We start from the raw sequence: 19,114 nt of genomic DNA, 5'->3' as shown, positions 1-19,114 counted from the left end.
GATTGAATTAGACTGGACTACAACAACTTTATGATCTGATAGCAAGGTCTGGAGACTAAGACCTTGACCCTCAAGTTCCAGATGGCAATAGAAGCCAAGACAACTAAACCCTCTTTCCCCATTCCTGCAGTTGATGGAATAGCAGGGGAACAACGGTATTTTAAACCCTTACATGGATGCTGTCAATAGACCCAGTCTCTTGACACCATGTTATGGCAAAGTCTTGAATAAAGGCTAGCCAGTCAGTTTCTCAATTTAGGGCGAAACTGTTGCGAAATTCTAGGATAAGAACTGAGAAACCAAAGGTGGTTTGTCTCATTTTTGTCCCGTACTTAAATCTGACGTCAACTTTGAATGAGTACGAAGGTCATGTCTGGGTGGCTAGTGACCCCAATTAGACTAGCCAACCTACAACGTCAATCTATTTCTGACAAGCTTGATAATGGCTCAAGGTGGTTAGCGGTTGTAATTGTAGCCAATGTCACTGATACTTGAGGGTTTCTAACTTTGCGCCACTTAGCGACGATGGCTTTGTTTTAAAGGGTGCACATTTTAGTTTGTTGTGTTGATAAATAATTCAAGCATGACAGCAGGAAACAGGCAAAGTTAGGATCTTTAATGTACGCAGTCCCCCTCGAGGTTTTGGATGATGTGCCCACCCAGTCACCTCATGGGTCATGAGGATCTTGCCCACTGTGTCAAATTGGCAGCCTGCAAGTTTCTTGCACCAGTACGCGGCTTGATAAGGCCTTGAATATCCTCCTGAGTATCTGCCTCCAAAGGTGGAACCCCCTCCAAGATAACCACATGGAGGCATTCAGGGGCAAATGTTTTGTGCTAAGGTAAAGGCCTGCTGAGTACGGGTGCCAGACTGATTTTGGAAATTCCCATAAGAAGAGGGGCAACTAAACTCCAGTGCGTGAACCAAAGGGGCGTTAGACCACTCCACCATGGCAGACCATTGGCCTGTTAGAGATTTATTAGCACTGCATTGAGTCTCTTGAGTCTGTGGAGCATCTGCTCTATGCTCCTTGGTTTCTTCTGGTAAGGCTCTTTTTAATGCCTCAGCCAGAAATGCAATTTTATAAGGCAAACGTTTTATCTGGCCTAGAATATCTTGCCGAAAGGATTCCAAAATTTCTTCCACAGCCACAACAAGGCATTGGCTGCCTATTTGGAATGCAGCACAGATGTTATCTTGGTAGTAAGGGTATTTGCTACTAGCTATGTGGGACCAGGAGGGGAAAGAACCCATTCTCCTTCCATATCAGAAAGGTGCCGATATGGTGCCGTTTGCTTAGCCGTCAGCTGCCTGACACTTGCCTGTTTTGCTGTCTGCTGCCACCGGAGGTGCTCCGCTCCTGGAGCAATCTACGAGGGATTTCCGCCTGCGGGGACCGGGACGGGACTGCGAGACCCAGCATCCACAGCGCATTGAAGACCACAGCGCAGCTGGTGTCTCTTCCCGCCCCCAACACTCCCGCAGGCATAAAGCGGCTCGCGGACCCTGCTCACCGGGTGCCGTTTGCTTAGCCGTCAGCTGCCTGACACTTGCCTGTTTTGCCGTCTGCTGCCACCGGAGGTGCTCCGCTCCTGGAGCAATCTACGAGGGATTTCCGCCTGCGGGGACCGGGACGGGACTGCGAGACCCAGCATCCACAGCGCATTGAAGACCACAGCGCAGCTGGTGTCTCTTCCTGCCCCCAACACTCCCTACTTAACCCCGCGGGACGCGCGCGCGGGACGCAAACCGGGGCGAAGACCGGGCAAAGAGCGGGCCGTTTGAGGCCGTGGGGAGACCGGGCCGGGCTCTCCCTCTAAGTCCCAATTCCCTGAGTATTTCTACTTCCTCCTCCTGCATTCCAATCAGATCATCCCCTCCAAACCATCCCAAGAAAAATGAATACCAGGAGTAACAAACTAAAGAAACTAAAAAAGAGAGGCATCGGAGAACAGCTTCTAGGCCCAATGGATGACTTTTTGGCCAAGGCTAACACCTTTATCGACCAAAGCATCAGCCTGATAGAGGGAAGAGTATCTACAGATCTCGCGATCGCGAGGCGATCCTCTATGGGATCATTGGCCACAGCAAGAACTCCAGAGGTGGAAAACGCCCTAGCCGATCCACCACAAGGCAATAAGAGGCTTAGCCTGCCGAACAACGTAGATCTCTCAGCCTCTCAACTATCCCTCTCACTTACCAACTCAGACTTAGAAAAAACACCTGAACTTCTACGCGAGCAAACGCCAGAAGAAGTAAGACAGGCAAGAGGGAGGAGGGAGGGGGCTGTAAAGAAAAGGAAGGATAAGGGGAAAGCAGATCTAGTTAATGGGATCGAAATAGCTGAGACAACTGATCTAATTACGCCCCCCAACTTGGCTTCCTCGTCACCTAGAGTGGCGGACCCTACTAATCATCAGGTTCTAGTACACCATTCTTCCCCTAATACCAATATAAATACTACGGTCATAGGTTCACCCGTTATCATCTCCCACAGCAATGAATCAGATTCTCTTGATCTAGTAAACAAAATTACCTCAGTATTAAAAACTCTATTTCAACCTCTTGAAATGAGATTAATAAATATAGAAACCCAAATGCTAAAAATTACTAAATCCCTACAACATAACCTAACTTCTGGACCCCAAAAAAAGGGAACAAATAATCAATCTGCACCCCCCCTACAAAGTAAAAAAGTTACACAAACCCGTCCTGTAACAAAACCACAACCCGCTGCAAAAGACTCTGTAGTAGGCAAACCACCCTCGGTAACAATAGTACCAACTACTAACGCTGACACACTCCCAAAAGCCACAGCTACTAACACAACAAAAGTAAACACGCCAGCCCCAAAAACACCAGCTGTTACTAACCCTCCCCAGAGCAAACCAAACCCCACAGTTAATAAAGGTACCACTAGAGGAGCTAACGATGGCAGAACTTACATGCATTTACCACCTGAAGCATCACCATACGTGGTCGTAATGACGGGTGTACCAGAATTAACAGGGGAGCAACAGAGCCTAACTGGTCCCTAAAAAATAAGGTCCAATATTGGCTAAACACGAACCGCCCTTCTCCCCGTAACTGGACAAGTAGGATAGCAACAGTCAGTAGGACCCCTTGGGTGGGACACACTAAAAAACTAATACAGGGTGACTGTATTGTCATCACTTTCGAGGACCCCAAGGTTGTCGAGTACATATGCTCCTGGGAACAACATAATCCAAGTGGGGGAATAGACACAAAGAGTCTTTCCTTCTTTTATCCTAAAAAGCATTATAACAGCCACTTTAATGAACAAGACAATTTGTGGCGTAAAGCAGTTCCACAGCCCTGGGACTTTACTAATGCTAGACCCAAAATCCCCTCACAGCAGAACGGACTAGACCCCTCATGGTGGTCAGCCGACCCAAATTACTATCAACAGGAAGCCCCATGGCAGGTAATGGGTCCCCACAACAGAAGAAGAGAATGGGAACAATGGGGTGCCCCACCACAGCGGCCCTTTAGGCCTAGATATGGAGAAACACCGTATTGGGAAAACTGGTCAGGTTTACCAACAATGAATCGATACAGTAGCCTGGAGATGGTCGATTGACCACCACCAGAATCTACCAATGACAACCCAAATACTCTATCTAGTGTCCCGGAAAGGAAAATGATCATAAGACAAGATAACAGGCAACGATCTTTGTCTATCATCTACTGGAACATAGCGGGACTTCGCCCCAAAATAGATGATGGCTCAGCAGCTCAATTTCTCGAGGATGGAAATATAATATGCCTCCAGGAAATATGGGCAGTAAAAGAGCTACATATCGCAGGCTACAAAACCCTTTTTTCCCCAGCCATTCCTAGTACTGCGGGTAGGCCCAAGGGGGGTTTGATCACCTACATAGCTAACACAATTCCTAGCCTCAAACTCCTCAAAATTGAAAACTCTCCAAACTTCCAACTTATTCCCATCTCAGTTGGCAAAGATGTTATTGTCATCCTAGTAAACTTCTACAAAAACCTAGAAGAAGAAAACTTCATCAAAACTCTTCAGACAATCCAGGAAAAAATCGCTAGATATACTAAAACATATAGTAGAAAGGCAACTGTTCACTTATTATGGGGAGGAGATTTTAATATCCATCCCTGCCCACATCTGAACAATCTTAACTGTGGGATAGTGGACGAGCACGACAACCCCCTTGCCCATTTTTCACACGATGGTAAAGGGGAAGCGATGAACAATCTCCTCACAGACCTGGAATTGTCACTAATAAACAAGCAAAATCCGGATGATAATACTCTCTACCCCACATATCTAGGGCGGGGACACAAGACCACTGTAGATTATGTCCTAACAACGAACGGGCTGAGACAGCTAACTACGGACTTTACCCTATTGGCAAACAACTTAAGCGATCATTCCGCGCTTAGAGTGGATCTGGATCTTCTAGATCACCCAACACGGACAACCCTAATTGCACACACTCTTTCTCAAAATCAGATAGAAGTGGGCAGACCAAATGGTTTCACAGTGAAATGGGGCAAGATGGATCCAACCCAACTAAGCAGTAGTATAATAAAGACTCTATATCCTAACATAATAAACTGCTTAGACCTGGAGTCTGATGACAACACCATCCTTCAAAACTTCAAGATCATTTTGGATAAAACCAAACTAATGCTGACCAGGGAAAAATAAATCAAATATCAGAAAGGTCTGACGATGTGTGCTCTTTATGAGGGGGATTGGTTATGTTCCCTTCGACTCGCTTCCTTTTAGAGGGTGGTGGTTTATTAACCCTTGATGTAGCGGAGGAAAGTGGACCCGGGGTGATGGTACTCATGTCATCATGTAGTGCATTTGGATTTTAAATTTTAGCCTTATTCCATTTTGACGCTTTTGGGTTAGATGGTGGTGCATCCTTTTGGATGATAACGTGAGGGGTCTAATTGGAATCTGCTTTAGGTATCCTGGGTTGAGCTGCAAATGTTGGGATGGGACAGTAATCAGCTTATGTACTGCCTCTGTGCGATCTTCCATCAGGTTGAGTTCAGTGGAAATAACACCTATTGCCATGGTAAATATGGGAGGTGATGAGGGGGTGGAACGTAAGCCTCTATCCTCTTCCTTGTTCCCAGAAAGGCTCTTCTTTCTCATTGGTCATGATAGTTAGCCAAATGCAGGCAGTAATAAACTGTGTTGTGGTATCTATCCCAAAAGATGGAAGACGGAAATTAAGAGCTTAGAAATGTACATGCACCAACCTTACTGAATGAAGACGATCCTTCACAACAGATGGGATGTTGGGCCTTCAGCAATAGTCTGAAGCCAAAAACGAAAACCAATAGCCGTGGCTCAGCCCAGTCTTTTCCAGCCGCAGACAGGCGGAGATGGGCCCCCTATTGGCCCAGAAATGCGCCCAGGCATTTTTACCCGTGTGCTTTGGCAGCCTCCATGAGCAAATTCAAAAGACCTCTTAAGTTAAAACCTGCTAATCAATCGTCACCCACATAACGTATGAGATCACATGTTTATCTGCAAGAGACCTTCACCCAGAAAATGTCCAATCAACATTAGAAATGAAATGCTAGTACCAGCCTGTAAAATATTTAACACAAATATCCTCCTTCGCATTTGATAGATCAGAGGGTGTTATATATACAGTTTTGGTTAATGTCTTATTGGTATATACTTCCCAGCTCTGTTTCTTATATACCGGTTTTATTCCAGGTATGATGTTTAAACATTCTGGTGCCTCAGTAGGGGTCTTGAACTCTAAGTATAATAAAAAGCAAAAATAAAGATGTTTGTTATTTGTCGGCTGTTGTTACTTCCTTGTAAGATTCTGTAAAATGGAATAAAATTCGTATTGGTCAAGAAAAACATAGAATCCATCAACTTATGATACGTTTTCAACCACGGATCACCCTTGGAGGCCATCAAAGTGTAAAAGGTAATCAATGTATACAAAAGGCAAGGCGTGTAACATTTTAGCTATACTAGTTAGAGGAGCATTCTGATAGATACATCTGCCAGTGGATTCCTCACCTTGTGAATATCCCCCTGCGTCAGCAACGTTCGGAAAATTCTTTTGTAGCACGCCGGCGTGGACGACATCACAGGAGCACGGCATCGCGTGCGACTCCGGCTGACGTCACCGACTCCTTATTAGGCCTACGTCGTCGTGATGACATCAGTACCCTTTATTCCGCGTCGTCGATGTTAGCGTTTCTTGGGATCTCTTGTGTTACGGATAGTGACTATGTTGCTATTTGTGTGTTTCTGTATCTTTTTTGAGTGCTGTATTCCGCCAAAGATGTCGTAGAAGAAGACAGGTTTTAAGCAGTGCGGATCGTGTGCCAGGATGATGTCCATAACCGATCCTCATGGTGATTGCTTGTGGTGTCTGGGCTCGGACCACGATGTCGAAGGCTGTCGATCCTGCTCTAAAATGAACCCGAAGGCTCTGCGTGAACAAAAAGCTAAACTCCTTCTGGCCAAGGTAAAAGGAAAGGATGCCAAGAGGTCTTTGAGGTCAAGATCAAGATGCTCGAGGTCCAAGCCGAAGTCGAGGATGAAGAAGAGGTCGAGATCGAGGTCGAGGTCCCGATCGGAGTCGGTGTCGAAGTCGGCTTCGGGGCATGCTTCGGGTTCCTCGAAGAAAAAACATAAGAGGAAGATGCATAGCTCGAGACACCATTCCGGCAGGGAGTCAGACTTGAAGAAGAGGTCTTCTTCTCGAAAACATTGTAAGGACTTTTTGTCTCCCACACCATGTCGTGAGCTTGTAGGTGAAGCCTCGCCTTTACAGTTCCGAGATCCTTCTCCGGATCCGGGACCGGATCCGTCTCTGGATCCGTGTCAGTCTTCAGCACATGAGGAAGAAGACGTTGTGGATCCTCAGGCTTCAGCGACTCCGGTGCATCATCCAGAGGAACAGGAGGGTCAAGAAGAAACAATTTCGGTGCAGCCTCCTTTGGAGCAGCCAGTGGGTTTGTACCCTCCGTTTCCTGGTCCTGGTCAGTTATCATCTAATCTTCCGTAGGAGGATAGGAAGAACTTCAATGAGGTAGTGTCTGACACGCAGGCTGCGGCTCGCCAGGTGATTCAGAGTGGCATGGACACGGCGGACTCTGTTGCTTCAGTCGCCACTAGAAGGGTCGCTAGGTTAAAGTCGTCCGAATTTTCGACTGATGTTCAGGCTTCTCTGTTGGATATGCCTTTTGATGGCACTGGCCTTTTTGGGAAAAAGGCTGACGCTGCCTTAGAAAGGTTTAAAGATAGCAGAGCTACTGCAAGGTCTTTGGGCTTACAGACAAGAGGCTCTTTCGCTAAGAAGTACAGGGGTTTTGGAAGATCTACTTTTCATTCCAATAAGCAGAACCAGCAGCAGCAGCAGCAGCAAAATCCTTTGTACAAGTCCTATAGAGGTAGACAAAGGGGTCGTGGTCGTGGACGTCAAGCCTCCTCCTCCTCTACTTCCTCCTCTAATACCCACCACCCACCTACAACAGCAAAGCAGCCCTAGATCCGCCATTCCGGATCATGCGGGTCCTGTAGGGGGTCAGCTTACTTATTTTCTATGGGATTGGGAATCGGTTACATCAGATCTTTGGGTTCTCAATCTCGTAGAGAATGGGTATGCTCTTCCTTTTCGGGAGTTCCCTCCCAATTACCCTCCTTGCCAAGGTTTTTGCTCGGAGGACCACCAGTTGCTCTTGCAGGAAGAAGTCCTGGCACTGTTCAGAAAAGGTGCAATAGAGGTGGTTCCGGAGCTGGAGAGGGGTCAGGGGTGCTACTCCAGGTATTTTCTGATCCCCAAGAAGGATTGCAGACTTATTCCAATCCTGGACCTCAGGATTTTGAACCTCTATCTCAAACAGGAGAAGTTCAAGATGCTCACTCTTGCGCAGGTTCTTCAAGCGCTGATGGAAGAAGACTGGTTGGTGTCGATCGACTTACAGGATGCTTATTTCCACATCCCCCTCCTGAAGTCACACAGGAAGTATCTCCGTTTTACGGTGGGGTCGCAACACTACCAGTTTGCGGTCCTTCCGTTTGGACTTACTACTGCGCCTCGAGTGTTTACCAAGGTGATGGCTGTGGTGGCTGCACATCTCAGAAGGTCAGGGATTCCTGTATTCCCTTATCTGGACGATTGGCTGATCAAAGCAGAATCTCCAGAGATAGTGCTCCATCATCTGCAAGAGACCACTCAGTTGTTGCACAGGTTGGGTTTTTCGATAAATGTACCCAAATCTCACCTGGTGCCCTCCCAGCGCAACCTGTTCATAGGTGCGGTACTGGACACAACTGTGTGTCGTGCATTCCCTCCTCCTCAAAGGATTCACGACATACAGGAAATGATTCCTTTATTTCACAATGGAGCGGTCGTTCCAGTCCTGGAAGTCCTTCGTCTGCTCGGTCTTATGGCCTCTTGCATTCTGTTGGTCAACCATGCACGCTGGCACATGAGGGCACTCCAGCGGTGCCTCCGCAGGCAGTGGTATCAGCACAACGGAGATCTCAGGGAGTCAGTGAGGATCTCCAGAGAAACTGCGCCGGATCTGTCTTGGTGGGGCGTGGAAGGCAATCTGTCTCGGAAAGGGAAAGCCTTTTCAGCTACCTCCATCGGTGGCCACAGTGATATTGGATGCATCCACTCTAGGGTGGGGTGCTCATCTGGGGGATCTGGAGATCAAAGGTCTTTGGTCTCCAGAGGAAAGGTTGCTTCACATCAACCTTCTAAAGTTGCGGGACATACGTTTAGCGCTCAAGGCCTTCCTCCCTTCCCTTCGCGGTCAGTCAGTTCAAGTCCTGACGGACAACACGACAGCGATGTGGTATGTCAACAAGCAGGGAGGAGTAGGGTTGTGGTGTCTCTGTAGGGAGGCTCTGCGTCTCTGGTCATGGGTTCAGGACCATCAGATTTGTTTGATGGCAAATCATCTGGCCGGGGTTCTGAACGTACGTGCAGACAGTCTCAGTCGGCAGTTCTCGGCCGACCACAAGTGGAGGCTTCACCCGGAGGTGGTTAGTCACGTCTTCCGGACGTGGGGAACTCCTCAGGTGGACCTGTTTGCCACTCAAGAGAATGCTCACTGCCCGTCATTCTGCAGTCTCCAGTTTCCGATGCAAGAGGCACTGGGGGACGCGTTTCAGTTGAGTTGGGACTCGCAACTCCTTTACGCGTTTCCTCCCATTCCCATGATTCCTCGGGTTCTGAGGAAGATTCGCCAAGACCGGGCCCAAGTTATATTGATCGCCCCGGATTGGCCAAGAAGGGTGTGGTACACAGATTTTCTCCACCTCTCCTCGTGCCCGCCGCTCCGTCTCCCTCACAGGGCAGACCTCCTCTCCAAGATGGAGGGGGAGGTTCTACACCCCCACGTCCAGACCTTACACCTTCATGCCTGGAGATTGAACGGGGCAACATGAGTTCTTTTTCTCTCCCTCACGATGTGGTGGATTTCATCTTATCAGCCAGGCCTGATTCCACCAAGTCCGTCTATTCTTATAGGTGGTCTAAATTTGTTGCTTGGTGTGGGGAGAAGTCCATTGACCCTTTAAGGACTCATTTATCCAATATTCTTCAATTTGCACTTTCCTTAGCCCAGCAGGGTTTTGTGGTGGCTACTGTCAAAGGTTATTTGTCGGCCTTATCGGCTTTTCTCTGTTTGCCGGATCAGCCGTCACTGTTCAAATCTCCTGTGGTTTTAAGGTTTCTAAAGGGTCTCACTAATATATTTCCTCCTACTCCCTTTATTGTGCCTCAATGGGACTTAAATCTTGTCTTAACCTACTTGATGGGTTCTCCCTTTGAACCCTTGCACAGGTGTCCCTTGAGACTTTTGTCTTTTAAAACTGTCTTCCTGGTCGCAATTACCTCGGCAAGGAGGGTAAATGAGCTTCAAGCTCTTAGTTCAAAGCCCCCATTCTTGACCCTTCATGCTGAAAGAATGGTACTCAGGACCAGGGCTGCTTTAGTGCCTAAGGTGGTAACTCCTTTCCATCGGGGCAGTCCGTTACCCTCCCTACCTTTTATCCTCCCCCTCACCCTTCCAAGGAGGAGGAGAGACTTCACCGCATGGGCCCTAAGAGGGCGGTGAGCTTCTACCTGGACAGAACAAGGGAGTTCAGGTAGGATGACCAGCTGTTCGTTGGATTTGCTGGATGCAGAAAAGGAAGAGCTGTGCACAAGCGCACCCTTTCAAGATGGATAATATTATGCATCAAGATCTGCTACTCCCTGGCGGGTAAGGACCCTCCTGAGGGTATAAGAGCTCACTCTACTAGAGCAAAGTCTGCTACTTCTGCTTTATCTAGAGGTGTTCCTGTTGAGGATATTTGCAGAGCCGTGACTTGGGCCTCCCTCCACACTTTTGCAAAGCATTACTGCTTGGATGCCGAGGTGAGGTGGGACGGCCACTTTGCGCGTTCTGTCCTTCAGGATTTTCTGGTATAGGAGAGTGGACACCCTCCTCCGAGAGTGGGGACTGCTGTGGGACTCAAATCAAATATTTCTTTATTCGGCACTTAAAAGGATACCATAAAAGTACATAAAACCAGTTAAAAACACATTAAAAAGCAGTTCAATTCATAACATTTCATTTCATTTTCTCAAGAGTCTCTCTGTTAAAGAGCATTGCAATCAACTCATCTCTCTCGAATTCCTTATCCTCACTGCCATCTTAATAAAACTCGTGATACAGGACAGGGTATATGCGTCGTTGGCCTTTTGCAAGAACAATAAAGCTACCTTGGCGTGTTTGAACTTAGCTCTTTTCAAGATTCCCACAAGGAACTTGCGCCTAGGTAATGTGTAAAATGAGCATAACAAAACAAAATGAAGGCTATCCTGCGGAGACCTATTGTCGCAGCCGCAGGTACCCTTCTGCTCAACCGTTAAGGTAAAACCGGGGGGGATCGGACAATTAGTGATGCAAAAGGTTAAACCTAAAACGGGTCATATAAAATCTGTCCTGTGCATTATGGGTCAGTGAGAGATAGGGTTCCCTTCCACTCTCCATTTTCAATAATCTGTAAGCAACAACTGTGGATTTGCGCTCTTCAGTGGCCACCCTGCTTACAGTTGTCCATTCCCCATACATTTTCTTGACTCTCGTTTTACCCTGAGGCGTAACGGCTTCAGGATTAGTGAAGAGGTTCTTATAGCCAATGTCCTCTAGAGTACACTTTATGTATTTTAGCCAGGGGATAGAGCTCCTTTTGTCTCTATTCAGACAATCTGTGATAATTTGTCTACTAAGGCCTGCCCCGGGGTTAGACCACATCTTCACCCAGGCCAAAAACGGCCTGACCTTGATTTGATCTTCGATGTAGGGTTCACCAAGTACTTCATGTGTAATATAGGTCGAAGTACTATATGGGACTTTCAGTATCCTTCTAAAGAATTTATTTTCCTCTGCCTGAACCTGATGGATGTTCGCGAAACCCCAAACTTCAGCCCCGTAGGCTGCCTTGGCGCAGCATATTGATCTGTATAAATTCATCACTTGCTCGGAGGACCATCTTCCCAGCCTTCGCCCATAACTCATTATTGCCCCAGTTGAGGCCACCAGTTTAGAGCAGTGTTTATCCACAAGGAGTCTAAACTTTAAAAGCCCATCAAATAATACACCCAAATAGAAGAAGGACTGAACTAGACCAATTTTATAGGTACCTATACTATAGGAAAATTTCTTATCTGGTCTGGCCCCCGCGAGCATGACATAGGATTTGTCCAGATTTGCTGATAAATCAAGTGTGGACATAAAGCTTACAAATCCGTCAATCAGCCTCTGTAACCTCCACGGTGTCCGGGCTAGCAACAACGCGTTGTCCGCGTAGAGCAGGACGGGGACTGGACGGGTGCCTACTTGAGGGGAGTCTACTCCAAGTTTGCTTAGTTCACTATCTAGGTCATTAATATAAAGTGAAAACAGAAAAGGAGCTAAAATGCAGCCCTGCTGCACGCCACTGGTGCATGGGAATGATGAGGTCCTACTTACGTCTTGGTTAAAACGGACAGACGCAGTGGTATTCCAGTGCAAGGCTTTAAGGATGTTAACTAGGTCCTGGTCCGCCCCTAGGCCTATCCTCAGGGCCCATAGCTTCTCCCTGTTCACATGACAAAAGCCGCAGAGAGATCCATGAACCCCAATTAGACCGCCTCCTTGCTGGCTATGGTGTACTTGGCGACCAGCAGGTAGAGGTTCAGGCATTGGTCCGTAGGTGACCTTCCCTCCCTGAACCCATATTGTGTATCCGATATTAGCTGGTGGGTGTCTGCCCATACAGTCAAGCGATTTAGGACACCACGACCCAGCACCTTCGCCGTGACATCAATCAAGGATATCGGGCGATAGCATTGGGGGTTATCCCGGTTTCCTTTTTTAAATATTGGAACTATTGTTGCAGAGGACCAAGAGCGCGGCAGACCCGCCTCCACTGCCGCGTTCAGTACCCTCGTGAGAATGGGGGCCCACAACTCCACTTCACTAAGGTATAGGTCGGGAGGTATGCCATCAGGACCAGGCGCCTTATTTTTAGTTAGACCCAGGATGGCCCCTTCTACTTCTGCCAGGGTGATCTCTGGCCTTGCAATCAATGTTAGCCTCTGTCCTTCATCATTATTAATTTCACCTGTATGATTATATAAGTTTTTAAAGTGGGAATCCCACTGCTCTGGCAAATAGTATTTACAATCTGTGGGGCATTTGAGTCCTGGAAACACGGTTTATTTATAATTTTCCAGAACTCAGTCAAGTCTCTTCTGTCCGCCGCCTCCCTTAGATCCTCCCAGGCTTGCGTTTGGAGGCTAGTTTTACGGATTTTTAGTGCCTTCCTAAATGTCAGCCTGCATTGGGCGATATATAACTTATCCCTAGGAAGCAATTTTAGGCTAGATATAAGCTCTTTATGTGCCTTTGAACATTCTTTGTCAAACCATCTAGGGATGGTAGTTAATATCCTAGTCTTAGTGGTCTTTAATAGTCCTTCAATGAGGTGCGCCATCTCTTCAAATGCAGTTACTACCGCAGCCCCCTCAATATTGGGGTCGAGGCATACATTAAGTGCGTCTGCCCCTGTGGTTATTAATGTTTTATAAAAACTATCCCCATCTATTTTTGACCATCTAAGTCTCCTCCCCTGGTCGGATGTCTTCTCTAGAGAACCTACCCCTCGTGATACAGTTTTAATAATTTGGCCTTTTAGCTCTAACACCAGGGGGTTATGGTCGCTAAATATGCTCCATTCTATGTCTCCCCTGTTGACCCAAGCTTTAAGTATAGACGAGACCATGATATAATCAATATAAGATCGACAACCTCCGCCCTTAAAGGTGGGATTAAGCTCCCCGCCGCTACCCAGTCCTACCAGGTCCATGGTGCGGACCAAATTGTGGCCTTTCAGCAACCTGTCTAGGTCTACCCCTTCAGGTGAATGCAGTGTGGCCCTTTCTCCACTAGGCAACGCGACCAATCCTTATTAAGTGGTCTTAGGTTCGCGCACAGATGACAATTAAAATCACCTACAAGAACTACAGACGGTGCTACTACCGACTTCACAGCTGACAACTGGGCATTTAGGCGAGAGTCCAATTCTTTTATTGTATTTTCCTTCCCATTTGCTCCCACCGCATTGTACCAGTTAATCAGGGTGATGTTTACACCTTTTGAGCGGAAGCCCAAAGCCTGCATATTGTGTGATGACCAGTTGAGGTTGGACCAAACCCCTTCTATAAGAAGATCCACGTATATGATCAACCCTCCCATGGCTCTCCCTGAAGCTGACTTTTGGGCAGGGACTGGGAAGCACTTAAACCCCTCCAGGGAGAAATGGTTACAATCAATCATACAGGTCTCCTGCAGACATATAACGTGAAACCCGGTAATGTATTGCCTCCATTCCTGCTCCTCATATTTGGCCGCAAGTCCTGCTACATTCCAGGATATTATTTTTAATCCGTCCTGCCTATCTGGTCTTCTTGCCCTGGCCATGAGGGGGTGAGTAGTTACATTTCCCTCAAAATAGTTACCCACTTTTCGTCCCCTCTCTGCAATTACTCGTGCCGCAGTGTTTGAGTCAGGGGTGCCTTATCCTGTTCAGAACTCTTATCCCTGTCTTGGTTATGCCGAGGTTTGTGTCTATCCCTAGTCAGTCCAATTCGTCTAGGGTCGACAAGGGGTAAAATCTATTCTGGAGGTCAATCCCTCCCTGGTTCCTCGTGGCTACATAGTGAGGTCTACGACTATGCCCAACCAGGTTCCACTCCCTACATCTCTGACCATCTATGGCACGCCCCCAGTTGTTGGCCCCCCTGGGATAGAAGAAGCTCAGGCGCATAGACCTGATATTACTCGAATCTGTGGTTGGGCCCCACCTTAGTATCTGGGCAACAACCTGCGTATTTCGAAAGTTCACCACCACACAATCCCCGGTGTTATCCTTGGGCCTGGTTCCCACCCAGTTCACCCGTCAGACCATTAGTATTTCCCCCTGTTCCTTGCCTGCTAGGGGCCTACACTTATTTAACCAGAACATGGTTTTGTTTTTGAGCTCACCATAGGGCTCCAACTGATCTGATCTCAGCACCGGAACTCCTGTGAGGATAATTACGTAAGGGGCTACGTCAGGAGGTAGGTTAAGGGTTACTGACATGTTGGAATGCCCCTTAGTAGCAGAATTCTCTAATTGACACTGACTCACAGAGGGGGGCGAAGCTTGTCTGTGTACCATAGCTCGGTGTATGCCTTTTGGCGCTCCCTGGGGAACTTCCCTGCTGGTAGCGGGCAAACTCGGGGGGCCTGTGTCAAGCCTGCTGATTGTGTGTTCGAGGGGATCAAGGGGTGTATGATAGTATTACTTTGTTCATTTTGGGGCCTGTTTATAGATAGTATATCTGAGCTGATGCTGGTACCCTCCCCCATTAGGGTATTACCCAAGTGGGGGGGGGATTGCTGCCACCGACCGACCCCTTTGTTTTAACCAGGGTATAACTTTATCCAACGTACTGAGGATCAGTTTGGTTTGGTTGGCGATGAGTTGCTCTAGGTGGTTCTGTAGGTTAGATATTATTTGGGCTACCCACATTGGGGGCACTTGTGTATTTAATTAGACCCCTCCAGGAGGCCTTGCTTCTGTGGTGGAGGTGTCTAACGGGACCTTATTCAGAGTGACCCTCTTACGCCTGATTTTTCCCCGTTAGTTTTCCTGGTCTTGCCCGTTTGTAGTGTTTCCCCCCTTGATGTTGACTCTATTCACAAGGTGAGGAATCCACTGGCAGATGTATCTATCAGAAGAACAAGTTACTTACCTTCGGTAACGCTTTTTCTGGTAGATACAGTATCTGCCTGTGGATTCCTCACTGACCCACCCCCCTCCCCGTTGTCCACTCTGCTATACCTGAGTTTATGTATTTTTATGTATATTTATATTTGTATATATATTGGGTTTTTCATACCTTTACTATGCATTATGTGAGCAGTTTTGAATTGTATGTACTATGTACACTGTATATATGTAAATCTACTGTCATTGGTCCGTCCGGGTGCCTCGAAGGCACGGCAAAAAGGGCGGAACTGATGTCATCACGCCGACGTAGGCCTAATAAGGAGTCGGTGATGTCAGCCGGAGTCGCGCGCGATGCCGTGCTCCTGTGACGTCGTCCAAGCCGGCGTGCTACAAAAGAATTTTCCGAACGTTGCTGACGCAGGGGGATATTCACAAGGTGAGGAATCCACAGGCAGATACTGTATTTACCAGAAAAAGCGTTAACGAAGGTAAGTAACTTGTTCATTAGTCACTCAAGAGCAGTTTGCGGATGTCTGGTAGTAGCTGTGCATTAGGTTGAGTGCACCACAACCTTTCCCTTCGGCGATACCACCCCACCACTGATTGTGTAGCTCTGGTATCATGAAAGTGATTTCCGGGCTTGAGGCAGCGCTCTACCAGGGAACAGTGAGCAAATATGAGTGAAGTCAACGTGTTTCTCCAGTCTTTCTTCAACATTTCCACTTTCTGCTAGTCAAAAGAACAATAAAAAATACTGAAAGGCAAAACAAGTTGGAAGAGACATTTTAGCACTGTAGCCTTGGCAGAGGCAATGAGACATTCGTTCTGAAGTTTGCTTCAGTTCTCTCTTTTTAAACTGTCCTTTACCCTGTTGTATTTCTTGCCACCCAGTTACTGTTCCTTTGGAACAGCATCAAGTTAATTTTAAAAGCATTTTGTTGCTTCGCGCTTCTATCCAGTCGCTGCTTCTGTCTGGCAACGGCCGTCGTGAGCACTACCTCCGTAGTGCTGCCCACGTCCGTTGGCCTTTGCTGCTTCTGTTGGCCAACGATCGTCGCGAGCACTACTTCCGTAGTGCTGCTCACATCCGTTGGCCGACGCGGCCCCGCCCACTCCTTTAAACCGCCGCACTGCAGCGGAATTGCCGCCGCGGTTAAGCGGCTATAGTGTGCTGTTGGAGCCTGAGAAACAAATGTGCCCATGAAACAACATAACAAATTTCTACTTAACGTATACTCCTTTTCCAAAAAGCAGTACCTCATTTTTCAAATGCAAAAGTATGTTGCTCAAGTATATTAAAAAAATTAGCTTGTGCAGTTTTTACTTGTAATAATAAATAACGTAGTCGCACAAGTTTGAATACAAATATGTTTTTTTATCTTTGACTAGTGCTCAGAGTTGGCAGATATTTCAATAGAAAATAGGGGTTAATTAAAAACTTGTGGTTTTGTTTTTTGGAAGCTGGATTACTTTGTCATTGAAAAAGAACATGTGCCGATAAAGATGTTTTACATCTTGTGAAGAATATTTTCTAGTCGTCCAGTTTCTCAAACTACCCTGCTATTTGCTTCCAGCACAAACTAATTAGATTTACAGAAACCAGGCTGAGATGTTGAAATATCTATTTCTTTCATTTATTGTCTTGGTGGTTTCGCCAGGGGGAGAGATGCTCATTCTCCATCCAGATGTGGCATTACTTTTGCTGTGGACTCAGACATGACCTATGGACTATTCTACCCCCAAAGACGGCCCAGGAGATTCTTGCAGAAGTGCTGGCGGAAAGTGTGACCCTTCTCTCCTTCCGATATGCTCAGGCACACCCTTCTTACAAGAGATCGCCACAAATAAGGTAAGGTAATTGAATTCACTCACGTTGCACCACAGAGTGATATGTATTTTATTTGTTTTAAAAGAATGAGTTCCCATTACTTTTCATTCATATTTGCATCAGTACAAATCATGAATACGTATGTTGTAGATTGAATTATGTTTATGGACGGTAGTACTTTTTTACATTGTGCTTAATATGTTTACTTCATCTGTGCTGGTTAACAGTGGACCTGATTCTCAAACTCTGAAAAAGTCGCGAATCTGCTCCTGTTGGGCTACTCCTACGTTTGGAGTAAATATCTTTTTTTTTAATTAACAAGGAATCTCAGGAGTACTACAGGAAATCTACAACAGGTGTGTACTCTAATACACCAAAGTTAGGAATACAAAACTATCACCAGAGGGAAATCTGCATGGGTTAATAGTACAAGTTGTGGAAATGTCCATTTGCTATTTTTTTTCTCAACAGTAAATGTGCTTTCTTGAAAACAGTTTTCACTGCGCTGTGAAGACATTTACAGCCTGATTCATGAAAGACCCGTTTTGCGAGTCTTTAATAGCGATTCATAAGGAATCGCTATTACAGGCTCGCAAAACGGGATTCATGTAGGAATCGCAAAAAAAATGCGATTCCTACATATTCCTTATTTGCGATTAACAAATTGCTAGTCGCAAATAAGGAATAACTCCCCATTTATTCCTATGGGCCAAAAGGCCCATAGGAATGAATGGGGAGTATTCCTTATTTGCGATTAGCAATTAGCTAATCGCAAATAAGATAGCGATTTAAAGGGTGCCAGGGGTGTCCAAAGGACACCCTGTAGCACCCCATAAATGCAAATTTAAACAGGTGTTGCGCACACACATGTCCAAAGGACATGTGTGTGTGCAACATACAACTTAGAAAAATGCTTTTAAAAGCATTTTTCTAAGTTTTTGCTATTTATCACGAGGTTTGACCTCGCGGTAAATAGCGGGCCGAAATTGCGAATTCGCAAGTTTAAAATGGATGATGAATTGCATTTAAGGAATCTCAAATAGAGATTCCTTAAATGTAATTCCTGCGAAATCGCTATTACAGATTTTTGCATTTGGGATGATGAATCCCAAATGCAAAAATCGCACTCGCAAAGGGCCAGATTCTCAGATTCTGGCCCTTTGCGAGCGCAATACAGGCTGTAACTCCTTTACACAAGAACACGTGTGTACGTTTGTAGGATGGAGATAGGTCACAGCTAAACAACTACCCGAAATGTAAAAATGTGTGGGTTTCTACCTGATTATGCCGGGTGCTCTACTCACAAATCAGACTCTAATTCTGACCATACAATTGCTGCAACTCCACCTTTCTTCTACAGCCTTTTCATTTATTTGGAAGAATAAAATTCAAAGGAAACCTTGATTTGTGAATTAAGGTACGACATGAATCCTCACAAAGTGCTCTTTTTGTGAAATATTTTTGTTGCTATTCAGTTTTCAGCTAATAAAATAACAGTCCAAAGATACCAGTATCAATAGCACCATTGTCACGGCTGACATGTTTGTCCATTTTCTATTTCAAATGGGATAAATGCATTATCAATGGTTCTTGTGCATTTGTATGTACGTCCTCACCATCCCAGTGCATGACATGCAACGATCCAAATAAACAAACACTTAGGGGGAGAATAACACCTTCTCCTGTCAGACATGTCACACTATCTTATCCACGCACCCCGTATTTGTTTTGAATTTCTTGGGTCTACATGTGTTGACTACCTTCTCAGCATGAATGCACCAGTCCATTTTTAAATGCCATTCCCCTGGAAAATAGCTCTTTTTGTGCTCCAAAGTGGAATAGAAGTTTATTTGGTCAAATGGTGTTGTCTAACCCTGTACTGCGCTATACATTTCAGACTTCAGCTCCCCATAAACAAATATTCTAAATTAAATAGAAATAGAAATGTGTTTCTAAATAGAAACAAACTTTGCATTTACTTGGTTTT

At 46.2% G+C, this 19,114-nt stretch overlaps 1 protein-coding gene across 1 annotated transcript in view; it reads left to right on the top strand.

The window, feature by feature from the left end:
* The window catches only part of KIAA0825 (KIAA0825 ortholog), a 2,177,598-nt gene that overhangs the window by 933,346 nt on the left and 1,225,138 nt on the right, over window positions 1-19,114 (top strand). Inside the window, exon 10 of the mRNA XM_086960919.1 lies at window positions 16,958-17,148. Within this exon, the coding sequence (XP_086817045.1) occupies window positions 16,958-17,148 (191 nt within the window). The remainder of the gene's footprint in view (window positions 1-16,957; window positions 17,149-19,114) is intronic.

Source organism: Lissotriton vulgaris, chromosome 3_1 (assembly GCF_964263255.1).
Source record: "Lissotriton vulgaris chromosome 3_1, aLisVul1.2, whole genome shotgun sequence".
In the NCBI taxonomy this organism is placed as follows: domain Eukaryota; kingdom Metazoa; phylum Chordata; class Amphibia; order Caudata; family Salamandridae; genus Lissotriton; species Lissotriton vulgaris.
This window is presented reverse-complemented; position numbering and strand designations above follow the sequence as displayed.